At 42.9% G+C, this 13,230-nt stretch overlaps 1 protein-coding gene across 3 annotated transcripts in view; it reads left to right on the top strand.

The window, feature by feature from the left end:
• The first annotated feature begins 909 nt into the window (after positions 1-909).
• Positions 910-13,230, top strand: part of PCDH7 (protocadherin 7) — a 252,714-nt gene continuing 240,393 nt past the window's right edge. For all 3 annotated transcript variants that reach the window (XM_042871429.1, XM_042871428.1, XM_042871430.1), the window contains exon 1: positions 910-4,104. In XM_042871429.1, coding sequence (XP_042727363.1) covers positions 916-4,104 — 3,189 coding nt within the window. In that variant the 5' untranslated portion in view covers positions 910-915. The remainder of the gene's footprint in view (positions 4,105-13,230) is intronic.

Raw genomic sequence — 13,230 nt, 5'->3', positions numbered from 1 at the left:
CGGATGCGAAAACAAACTTGGGACTGTGGTGTGTGTGTGCTCAGATCTACAGCCTTGCAAATTCCGGGCAAACGGCTTCTGCAGTTTCTGTCTCGTTGCTTTGTGACTAATGACCTTGCGCAGAGTTGGTAAAAAAAAATCCTCTCCGGAGAAAGAGCTGAACATTGTAGGCGATCTCTGAAGATGGATTTAGGTGCTTTTCTGCCAACCAAAGGGGATATTCCACGGACTGCTCTGTAATACACGGGGTGCTTCTGCTACCCATTGTGCAGCTACCGACATTATTGGGATTTTCATTTTTTTTTCCTTATCTTTTTAAATTATTATTAATATTTTTGAAGAGCTGCCCATGCTAAGAGGATCTGGAGTTCTCCCGGACATGAGCCCGTTGAATAAAGCAAATCACATTTTTTTCCTGTGTGTGCAGATAGGGGAGAGAATAAATCTAATGCGTTTGTCGTGAACGACTGAGAGGGCGAGAGAGAGAGAGAGAGAGAGAAGAGAGAGTGTGAATTGTAGTTAACTCCGGTGTCGAAGAAGACGACCTGGGGGGCTTCAGATCGCACGGTGCTGCTCCGGCTTTTATTGCAAACCTTGCAAAGTGATTACAGTAAAATCAGGAGGAGGAGGAGAAGGGGGAGGAGGAGGAAAATCCCATCCTATCTGCAGAGATGAATCTTTAAAAAGCAAAATACACTGTCCCGTGAACTGTAAGTATATCGCAGCTGGGAGGCAGGGCGAGCAGCGGAGGAGGCAGCAGCGGGGTTTTGCCCACCGATTGCACCAGCCATGAGGCGCTAAGTTTCCGGGAGCAGAAGGATTCTATAATTGCTCGCTCGGCCGCTCTGTTGGCTCATCAAGGGAGTTTATCGGGAAGCGAGAGGAGGGGGGGGGGGGGGGGGGGGAGAGAAGAAGATGAGGAAAATGCGGACTCTTCTCGGCTTTGTGCACTGCTGCTGCTGCTGCTTCTTGCTCCTCCTGCCTCCGCCGCTCCGGGTCAGCCTGGCAGCGGCCAAGCAGCTGCTGAGGTACCGGCTGGCCGAGGAGGGACCCGCCGACATCCGCATCGGTAACGTGGCCGCCGACCTGGGCATCGTGACAGGCTCCGGAGAGGTGACATTCAGCCTGGAATCAGGTTCCGACTACCTCAAGATCGATAACATGACCGGGGAGCTGAGCACCACGGAGCGGCGCATCGACCGCGAGAAGCTGCCGCAGTGCCAGATGATCTTCGACGAGAACGAGTGCTTCTTGGACTTCGAGGTGTCGGTCATCGGCCCCTCGCAGAGCTGGGTGGACCTCTTCGAGGGCCGGGTCATCATCCTGGACATCAATGACAACACCCCCACCTTCCCTTCCCCCGTCCTCACGCTCACCGTGGAGGAGAACCGGCCCGTGGGGACCCTCTACCTGCTCCCCACCGCCACCGACAGGGATTTCGGCCGCAACGGCATCGAGCGCTACGAGCTGCTGCAGGAACCCGGAGGGGACGGGGGACGGCGCGGCGGCGGCGGCGGCGGTGGAGGCGGCGGCGGGGGCGGTGCTGCGGCGGCCGGCTCGGAGAGCGCCCTCTATCCCGGCGGCAGCAAGCGGAGGCAGGAGGCGGAGGCCCGCAGCAGCGTGTTTGAGCTGCAGGTGGCCGACACCCTGGACGGGGAGAAGCAGCCGCAGCTGATCGTCAAGGGGGCGCTAGACCGTGAGCAGCGGGACTCCTACGAACTGAGCCTGCGCGTGCGCGACGGCGGCGAGCCCGCGCGTTCATCACAGGCCATCCTGCGCGTGCTGATCACCGACGTGAACGACAACAGCCCCCGCTTCGAGAAGAGCGTCTACGAGGCCGACCTGGCGGAGAACAGCAGCCCCGGGACCCCTATCTTGCAGCTGCGAGCCACCGACCTGGACGTAGGGGTGAACGGGCAGATCGAGTACGTCTTTGGGGCAGCCACCGAGTCGGTCAGGCGGCTGCTGCGGCTGGATGAGACCTCAGGGTGGCTCAGCGTCCTGCACCGCATTGACCGTGAGGAGGTTAACCAGCTGCGCTTCACCGTGATGGCCCGGGACCGTGGGCAGCCCCCTAAGACAGACAAGGCCACGGTGGTGTTGAACATCCGTGATGAGAATGACAATGTGCCCACCATTGATATCCGGAAGATTGGGCGCATCCCACTGAGGGATGGAGTGGCCAGCGTGGCTGAGGACGTGCTGGTGGATACCCCCATTGCCCTGGTGCAGGTATCAGATCGGGACCAAGGCGAAAACGGTGTGGTGACCTGCACCGTGGTGGGGGATGTGCCCTTCCAGCTCAAGCCAGCCAGTGAAGGTGAAGGGGAGCCGCAGAACAAGCGCAAGTACTTCCTCCACACCTCAGCCCCTCTGGACTATGAGGCTGTACGTGACTACAATGTGGTGATTGTAGCTGTGGACTCAGGCAGCCCCAGCTTGTCCAGTAACAACTCCTTGCTAGTGCGGGTTGCAGACACTAATGACAACCCTCCTGTGTTCGGCCAGGCTGTGCTGGAGGTTTCTTTCCCAGAGAACAATCTGCCTGGTGAGAGGGTGGCCACAGTTGTGGCCACAGATGCGGACAGTGGCAAGAATGCCGAGCTCACCTATTCCCTGGAGCCCTCACCCCTCTCCTCAGAGTCACCAAGCGGCATCTTCAGCATTGACCCCGACTCTGGGGATGTGTCTGTGCAAGTGGTGCTGGACCGTGAGCAGCGTGACACCTATGAGTTCCAAGTGACGGCCCGAGACAAAGGGGTGCCATCACTGCAGGGCTCCACCATGGTGGTGGTGCGGGTGGCAGATCGCAATGACAATGAGCCGCGCTTCATGCAGGATGTGTTCACTTTCTACGTGAAGGAGAACCTGCAGCCCAACAGTCCCGTGGGCATGGTGACTGTGATGGACTTTGACAAGGGGCGCAATGCTGAGCTCAGCCTTTCCATACAGCCCAGTGATCATGACCAGGCAACTGGCATCTTCTCCATTGAAAATGACACAGGAACCATCTACTCCACAGTCTCATTTGACCGGGAGCAGCAGACCAGCTACACCTTCAAAGTGAAGGCGGTGGATGGGGGTGAGCCGTCACGTTCGGCCACTGCTACTGTGTCCCTCTTCGTAATGGATGAGAATGACAATGCGCCCACTGTTACTTTCCCCAGCAACAGCTCCTACACTGTGTTGCCGCCCTCCAGCAACATGCGCACTGTAGTGGCCACGGTGGTTGCAACTGATGCTGACACCGGTCTCAATGCTGACCTCAACTACAGCATTGTTGGAGGAAACCCCTTCAAGCTCTTCGAGATTGATCCAGCCAGTGGCGTGGTATCACTGGTGGGCAAGCTGGCCCCTAAGCACTATGGCCTGCACCGCCTTGTTGTACAAGTGAATGACAGTGGCCAGCCACCCCAGTCAACAACTGCCCTGCTCCATGTCTTCGTCAATGAGAGCTTGTCCAATGCCACCGTAGTGGAGGGCCAGGTGGCACGCAGCCTCCACACACCTCTGGCCCAGGACATTGCCGGTGATCCCAGCTACGAGCTGAGCAAACAGCGCCTCAGCATTGTCATCGGTGTGGTGGCTGGCATAATGACTGTCATCCTCCTCATCCTGGTGGTGGTCATGGCCCGCTACTGCCGCTCCAAGGGCAAGCATGGCTATGAGGCTGGCAAGAAGGACCATGAGGACTTCTTCACCCCACAGCAGCATGACAAGGCCAAGAAGCCCAAGAAGGACAAGAAAGGCAAAAAGGGCAAGCAGCCTCTCTACAGCAGCATCGTCACTGTCGAGGCCTCCAAGCCCAATGGGCAGCGCTATGACAGCGTGAACGAGAAGCTCTCGGACAGCCCTGGCATGGGCCGCTACCGCTCAGTCAATGGTGGCCCGGGCAGCCCCGACCTAGCCCGGCATTACAAGTCGAGCTCACCACTGCCCACCGTGCAGCTGCACCCGCAGTCCCCCACTGCTGGCAAAAAGCACCAGGCCGTGCAGGACCTGCCCCCTGCCAACACCTTCGTGGGCGCTGGTGACAACATTTCCATTGGCTCGGACCACTGCTCCGAGTACAGCTGCCAGGCCAGCAGCAAGTACAGCAAGCAGGTAAGGGCAGCGCCCCGCGTCGGGCACGCACACATGCGAGCACACGGTCATGCACACACATTGCATGAGGGGTGGCGGTGTCTGTCACCGTCAGATGCATCACCCCTTCAGTCTGGTGCCTGGAGCATACCTGGACACACACCAGGCAGGAAGGACGGTCAGGGATGGCTGTTTTTACTATTTCCGTTGTAAATCCCACTTTGCAGAGCCCACACCGACTCTGTGGTACCGCCCCTGGGAGGTGCCGGGCGCGGAGCCCCCCTTCCTTACAGCGCAGCCGGACTGGGGGCGGGCCGTTAACCCAGGCGGCGAGCTGCGCACAGCCCGGGATGACCCTTTGTCGGCTCCCGCAGCCCGTTAGGTCCCGTTGTTGGGGAGGTGGGCAGGAGCACCGCCTGGGTTGTCCGGCGGAGCCCAGCAGTCTCACTCGGGGATGGGGAGGGTCTGAGTCCCAGGCATGCGGTGAGCTCCGGCTGGGGACTGAAAGTTTCGCATTTAAGAGGGTCAGTGAGAGTGGGTGTGCAACCGCCGCGCTGAAACGCTAATGGCTGTAATTATCAGCTCGTTCATTAGGATCGCGGCGCTTTCACAATCTAGAAAGCCTATAAATGGTCTGATATACATCACTGAGATTTTACTGATGTTCAGCAGTTGCTCTGAATACACATAAAGGTTAGTGAGCTTAGAATCGGACCTTAGCATGCTTCCGTTCCTCTTTTTTTCTTCCCCCGTTTTTTCTTCCCTTAATGCACATCACATGAAAGTCATTAACTCAAAGCGAGGGGCCGTAATTTTCCAGTCCAGCTTCTGCACGGCTCTGCTAGCAGAGCGGCTGCTTTCCCCGAGAGCAATGTAAGCGCACTGAGCCTTCCTTCAGCAGCGCTCTCAGTGCCCGGCTCTGATCTCGGCTGTGCCGTGCAGGTCGGTGCAGTGAGGCCCCAGCAGAGTAAAACTGCTAATGGCAGGAACTGCTTTACACAGCAGTAGAGGGCTAGCATAGCGGGGAAAGGAGATCCTAAATGAAAGGTTTGTTAATTTTATAAGGCACATATGTAGCCTGAACAGAAATGATTTTCTTTTTGGGCATACTTTTACGGATTGTGAAATGAGGTGTTTTAAACGCTGGGTGATTCCCTTTGCATCCTTCCGTGTAAGATAATATTCGAAGTGCGTCCTCTCAGCTCCAATGTGTGTTACACAAGAATCTAGAGATAAATGAATGCTGATTCATGTGAATAGAGAGCCAAGCCTGAAACAGGAACACACTGATTAGTTTGACAAAAATGCTTTATTTCCACCTTATTAACATGCAAATATGGCACAGTATGACATTTTTTATACTTTGAAATGTCTGTTAGACTACTACAATTGAAGTTTTACACTGTGTAACCAGTACTTGTATTCTGTGCAGGACAAAAAAAAAAAAAAAAAAAAGATTTATAATGTAAAAGGAAATGAAGTCACACCATCTTCCAGATCAACAATAGTTTGTGACTGAAGTATTTTTGCCAGTATTTCTGCGTATGTCACACAGATGTTTTATAGAACATTTGATGTGGTAGTTTCTGGGTGATATATTTCATTACCGCTGGAGGTAATCTTATAATTTCAGTTTTAAAATACAGTCTTTGTAAAATACAAAGTACTGAAAAAGTTCCAGAGCTTCCATCTAGTAAGACTTATTAAGCACAAAGCAGATTGTGCCTTTTTAGTGAGTACTGGACCAGCGAAGTAGAAGTGAAACAAATGCTAATCAGATGCTACTTCTGTCTTGCTGCTGCAATTCATCTAAACACGAATTAAAAACTGTCAGAAGTGTAATTTATTTTCAATGTAAAAGAATGACTTGCATGCTAAATTTGCCAGTGGTAAAGGATTGCAGCTTACTATTTTGCTTGATTAATAACCTTATCTGAAGTTATGTTACAAAAATACTCTTTGGTTTACTTAATGTTCTGCAAGCATATATTTTTGATACATAATCTTTCTTCTTTGTAGAAGAAAATGGCTTTATTACACTTCCACTTGCAGCAGTCAAACTGAAAGAATGTATTCTTAGTTGCTCTGTTATTTACTTGGCTTTTTACGTAGCTAGTTTCCCAGTGTTTGTGAGGTTTCCTGTGCTAAACGTGTAGCTTGTGAAAGTGAGTGTACCTGAATAGTTTATAGCAGATGGTCTAATGCCTTGTCTTTGAATTTTTAAATACGTGGAAAGTACTTGTATGCTTGTAAAAGGTGCTTCTTAGTTAAGGAAAGTTTCCAAATAAGAATTTAAAGCAGAGAACCTCGGGCATAAAACTTCTGTTAATGGTTTCTTATGAGTACTTACCAGCTTGATACTGAGTGATGTGCATGTAGTTTTGTTCTTGCTTTTGCACTCATGAAGAGATATTTGCATTAATAAGATGTAGATCTTTCGCTTCTCAAACACAGATAATGGAGTATTTTATCTGTTTATCAGGAAAAAGTACACTAGCATTTTTAACGCTCAAACCAGGTGAAATACTTGTTTGGCATGTTCTTGAGAGAGTGATGTGAGACAATTGCAGATAAATGTGTATGATGTGGTGTATATTGGAGTGTTTCATAGTTCAGCTGTCCATATGAAATAGAGCCAATGGCATAGTAATGTGACCACGATAGGGAGATTAGGTGAAATGCCTCTGGTTGCCTTTATTTAATTATTGATAGTTTCCTTTGTTCTAAGGAGATTTTAAAGGATGTGTGAAGCTTTAAAATAAATAAATGGACATAGCTGGATGTATTTGTTCTAAGTTATTAGAGATGAGAGCAATGCTCATTTTCCATTAATGTAGTTAGAACAGGTAATTGATACTTCCACATATTCACAGTTTCACTGTCAGGAAAGTAAATCTCTACTTAGGTGACTGATTGGTGTTCCCCAGTGAATATAAGCTGTTTTCCTTCTTATCATTTGACACTTCCTTTTTAAGGTAGTGTGTTACACATGTGTTCCCAAATACATCTTGTTTGATAAAATGCGTTATAGTAGAAATAAATGGGAGAAAGCTGAAAACAATTTGTAACTCCCCTCCTTTAAGTATTTTATATGAAGATTAAAGCTAAATTTTGCATTTGACAGACTTTCTTTTCTGGAAGATGTTCTAGATTTTTTCTAGAAGGTGTCCAAATGCAATTTTTTTTTAAACTTACCCTTGTTCTTTTCTGCATAGTAGTATTCTCTGAAATTTTCTTTTAGCCTCCCACTTTGCTGTTCTGTCCTATTCTGTAAAGCTCTTACACATCTGGCAAGCTAATGTTTAAATCCCTTAACATTCCATCAATCTTAATCATTTGTTCAAAGTTAAACTTGTACAGAAGTATTCTGCTGTATCAGGATGCATCCAAGGAAATGTTTTTCTGGATTGTAGATGTAAAATTTGAACCCTCCTGGTGCTGAACATTGCCAGTCATCGCCCAGGGTACTGTCAACTTCTAACAAAGACAGCAAAGAAAGCCCAGTGCATAGCAGCAATCACTCAGTGATTTGGAGAATTGCATCCTTAAATATAATTCTAAATCTTACTTTACTATTGTAAACAATTGTGTATTTCCTCAAATTAGTTACAAGTATATGTTTTTTAGTACATACTGTTTTCTGCACTTTCATTGCCATCAAACTAATAGCAGGTGAGTGGATTTATTTCACTGAAATTTCTCATAGTGACTATGAGATTAGCATGTTAATGACCTCTCTTTGAAGAATAAGCCTTTTTGAAGAAAAGCCTGTTTATATGTGTATTTATTTTTTATGTTCATCATTTTCTCTTAACTTCTCTCTTATTTTTTCCACTCAACAAAGAATGTTTTTTGATTACATGAAAGACTGTACTTTTTACTTTATTTACGCATTTTTACCTAAGAGCTGCAGGTCACCATCTTCAGCTAGAAGAACCAGTACAGGGATTTCTGAGCAGCATTATTACTTTTCTTGGAGTATATTCTTTTCTGATCAGTTCTTTGTGAATTGCTCCTATGCCTTTCCTCGTTTGAAATGTACTATTGAGTGAAGAGAAACATTTAGGACATCAGAGTGTGCTGACACACTAATCAAGGCAGAATATGTGTCTTGATGTTACAAAAGCAACTTGGGATGTTCCATGACTAGGGAAGAAATGGAACTTGAGGTAAATTTACAAACATTTCACCAAAATTTAATTTCTGAGAAGGTAAAATATATAAAAATAAATTTTTGAAGAACTTTTTTTGTAAAGTAATTAAATAATCTGTTTCATGATCTTCCAAATGTTATCCAGTCTGTTGCACTGCAGGTGCATTTTGGCTACTTGATTATTAGGCAGTTGAATTGTATCTATTCATATAAATTGGTTAGTTTCCTTATAAGCATGCACATGTAACAAGAGCCGTAATGGGAACCAAAATTGATACATTAAGGGATCAATCTGCTTAACAGTGCAGGAAAGCATGTTTTTTAATGTACAGACAGACACATACATGCGTAAACTTAGATCAAAGACTGCCATTTAAAATCACATAGCGCCTTTCAGTAGTAAATTTTTTCAATAACTTTCACCTTAATAAACATTCTACAATGTAATAGAAACACTGGGTAATGTGCAGAAAAAAATAAGAACTTGTTCTTAAATACTTGCATTATAAACACTTGCATTGGTAGCTTTTTAAAAATATCTTTTTAAAGATATTTAACTTCAAAACTGTTCAGAGCAAGGTGTCCAGAAATGTATTTCAGTTTTCTATTCTCAGTTTGCATTATATTGAATATTTTACAATGAGTTTTTTAAAGTGATCCACATTTGACCTTCAGTAACAAATTATGATGAAAGAGGGGCTAATTAAACATAAAATAGATAGATTGTTGATGCTTTCATTATCTGTATTTAACACAAAGTGTTCTGCTGATAAGTACAGTCTTTATTTTTTTTCCCTCTTTAGTAAAATAATCTTGTAGAGTGTGCAAATGACTAAGTTACCACTGAATCATACTGCACTCCCAGGAGATGTACAGAGCCAAAAGGGACAGGATCTGTGTAAAGGAGGATTCATGCTTTGAATAAGTAACGAACTGCACTATTATAGACAGGGGGAAGAAAGAAATGTTTTTAAAAAGATAGAATCTGATTTACCAACTCCCACAGTTCTCTGGCATCATACATGCAGATATGAGCCTAGGTTAAACCCATGGACCCAAGGTTGGACCTGCACTTTATCAGTCTTTGTACTGTAGCTGTTTACGCGTCTATCTTTATTTTTCTATATACACTGTTTGCCTTGCTTCTGATTATTTGGGGTATTTGCTGGTTTGACAAACTGGCTGTGTTTCACCAAAATACCTGCCCTGAAGCTTCAGGCACATTTTCCTTTAAGGGTCTTTTTGTCAAAGATTTGGAATTTTTACGTAGTTAAATGTTGGGCTACTTTGAAGTGTAAAACTTGCCTAATGGGTTTTGTCTTTAAATTATAGTAGGGAATTAACACATTTCAAAAATAGTTGGCATTATGCTTTTGAGTTAATTAACTAAATTTTTCACAATCGCTGCAAGCTCTTTGTGGAAGTCTTTGTGGAATATTTGCAGAACATTTCAGTGTTAGTGTTTAATTACTTACCTTAACAGAAAACACAATCTTAAGAACACCTGTTCTTTACAGAACAAATGATTTTATTTTATTTTTTTTTAACTATAGATATATTGGTTTTGACTACAGAAATACTGATACAGGCATGTGAGCAATTCAGTACAGTTCTTAGCAGGTTGGTTTTCTGGTCGGTTTAACAACTCTGCTTCCAAAAATTATTTATAAATTTTTAAAGCTACGAAATAATTTCATTTCTTTTCAGTCTTAGACTGTGTGTAATATAATCAATGCAATTTATTTTCTACTTTTATCCATTTTTTAATGGTAGTTTTAGGGGTTTATATCCTGTGTGCTCGGTAGATGCTATTTCTGTATTTTCCCTTTCCTAGAAAAGGAGATTTGTTATCTTTGCTTTATCCGATTTTGGACTTTGCTAGCTTGTACTATATATTTATTTTCATCAGTAATTAAAACAACAACAACAACAAAAAATAGAGACCATAAGTTACTATCCAGAATCAAAAGAAAACCTTTTCTTATTATTCTTGTATATAAATTTGCATTATTTCTTTCTTTTTTTTTTTTTTTTTAATCAAGGTTATAAAAGAAAACTCTGATGCTGGGATAGGTATGTGTCAACTTTATTGACTCTGCAATTTAATGACAAGTATTTGATAACAGGGATTATGCAGTTCAAATTGTTTTAAAACAATGCCTTCTGCAAAGCCCAGTAGCACTGTAAGAAGAGCATTTAAATAGTGTTATTAAAAATAATCTTAGTTATTGTCTTTCAGTTGGTTTCACAGAATTCAGTTCTAGTTTGCCTTAGCTTTCTATCCGACAAAATGTCAAGTAAATAGTAAAAACAAATAATTGCCTGTACCCCGTATTCTTTCACATTTTGCCTTATTTATACTACTACACAGTTTGAAATTTTTAAAGATTAGTTAAATGTAAGTAAAAATAATTTGCAAATATAAGGTCTGAATAAAACAGAATAAGAGAGAAAGTTATATGTAGAATCTGTCTGAGTGTTTTCTTCTGTTTAAACAAATCTCAGAAGAGAAGGAAGAGAATATGTACACAGTATGCCACAGCTGACTTACTGTCTTCCACATGCTCGGAGCAACAGAGACTTTCTGAGGTCACTTACTTTGCTATTGTGGATTACAAAATGTGTTAATACTGGAGATACTAAGTAACTAAGGTTAGTTGGGGCATCAAAAATGTGATTTGCAGCAATAGAAATGACAAAGGACAGTTCAAATATTTAGCACTGGCATTAAAGAAAATAGAGAGAAAATTGCAGGTCATGAACAGATGACAAAATCTCAAAATACAGTTACAGTTAAGCACCAATTGGATAAGTTCCTAAGTGGTGTGTGCGTGTCCTATAAACTCTGCTTCACATGAATTCTTTGCTCACTTGTCTCTTGCTTGTTCAAGCTGCACAACAACAGTTAAAAGCAAATTTTGATTGTTTTCAAAAACAGGAGTAGGTTTAATAAATAAAATATATTAACAACCTGGAGAATCCACTCTACTTTTACTATTTTTTTCGTGCAAAATTGAAGAGAAAATGTTCTGAGTTGTAGAAGTTTGAACAAAACCAGTATGCTCATTATGTTTGTAACTGACTGGTATATGAAGGGATATATATATATATAATATATATATATAGTTTACTATACAACATATTGTTTACCTATACAACAGTCCTCTCATTTTGGCAACACAACATAGCAGTTTTGGAATTATTAACATATAAAGTGCTGCAGCATAACTCCAAAAGCATACTGAAGTATTCTAAATACTACAGTAAAACTAAAATTTACTCACAAATGGCACAAAGAATATTAGATGCTTTAAGAAAAGTATACAGCCTAGTAACTAAATAGTCACTGAATGAAGGAAATATATTTTTGTAAGTTGCATTCCTGAAGTTTTAGGAAAAATAATATTTATCAAATCACTTGATTTAGAATTCGAAATACAACATCACATTTTTAGGGGGCCAAGTACAGAAGGTTACTACTAGATGACATGTTGAAAATCTTTCACAGAGGAAGTATGCAGAAGTGCTGATTCCAGTCTTTAAAAATTGTGAGAGAATTTTATCTTGCTGTCTTAGTTGATCCAATTCCTTTATGGTTGGATTGTGAGATTGTGAATAGCAATACGTTTGTTATTTGACAGGTTAAAAATTCATGTGTTAGTACAATAATTATGGAGAAGCCTCTGTAAGCTCTCCATAAAGTAGTTTCTTGACTTGAGGTTGTGGCTAGGATGCTAGGGGAATGTGTCTTTTGTGCAGTGTGCCAAATGTTTTCTGTGTGGTAGCACTCAAAAGAGCAGGGAGGGACCACCATAATTTATTCTGTCTCTCTATGTATAGCTGTGAAGGACTGTGCAGCCTTAGAGCAGTGTGAAATAGGAGAAGTGGCCGCTACTTCCTTTGGATACCAAATCCATGTGAAGCAGGATTGCTTATTTTCAGAGGCTTATCCTTTGGAAAAATGTGCTTTACCAGGACAATATTTTCACGGAGATGTACGAATGTTTTTCTGAGTTCAGTATTATGCTGATGAAATTTAGGAATGGATGGAGACTTTGCAGTGTTCTGGGTGTGATTCGGGTATCAACATGTGTGTCTCAGTGTAACTGAAGATATTTTGAAGCTTGAGAATAACTACACACAAGTGCACAGCTGCTATATGATTCAAGGCCTAGATACCTTCTTGTACACTTTCTGCAGCTACAGATTGAGGCCAATCAACAATTTATTACTTTTTTAAAAAAAATTATTATTTAAAGAAACAAATAATTTAAGCATTATTTGGTCTCCTTGTGAATGCAACCCATTTGGGCAAGGCTGAAAATATTTATACAATAAAGACTTAAGCACAGTTTTCATGTGTACTGTACACGTGCCTATTAGTAGAACATGCATGCATGTATGCATGTTCATATGTACACTGCTGTTAGTTTAACAAATTATTTTGATTTGGGACAAACTTTGTTTTCACAGAAATCAAAAACTGACAGCAGTTAGCAATTAACTCACCTTCAGAGCATTTAGGCTGATGCTGATCTCACACTGGGTTAAAATGAGAGTTGCTAAGTGTCTCCTACTAGAGCCAGCAAAACAGCTAATATCAGCCTTTGCAAACAAAATATATAACATAATATTCTGAGACTGATTTACTTTAAAAGAAAGTACAGGAGACCATTATATCAATTTTTATGTGATGTAACAAACTCACTCATTTAACTTAATAGTGAGTGTGTATAACAGAGTGGCAAAATAGTGGACAACATATTTTGATGATACATTACATCCAAATAAAAAATTATCTTTCTCACATTATCTTTCTCACATGGGAATGCTGTAACCTTAGTGAAATTTCAAAAAGTATAATGCTAGCATTAAACATGATCTTGCTCTAACTAATGATACAGTAGGAGCATATCTGGTGAGATAACTTTGGTTACCTGGCTGGTTATGGTATGGATTCATGGAGCAGTGTGCTACCCCCTACTAGCAATGCA

This window comes from Lagopus leucura, unplaced genomic scaffold (assembly GCF_019238085.1).
Source record: "Lagopus leucura isolate 7727_CA_CO unplaced genomic scaffold, USGS_WTPT01 Super-Scaffold_100004, whole genome shotgun sequence".
In the NCBI taxonomy this organism is placed as follows: Eukaryota; Metazoa; Chordata; class Aves; order Galliformes; family Phasianidae; genus Lagopus; species Lagopus leucura.
This window is presented reverse-complemented; position numbering and strand designations above follow the sequence as displayed.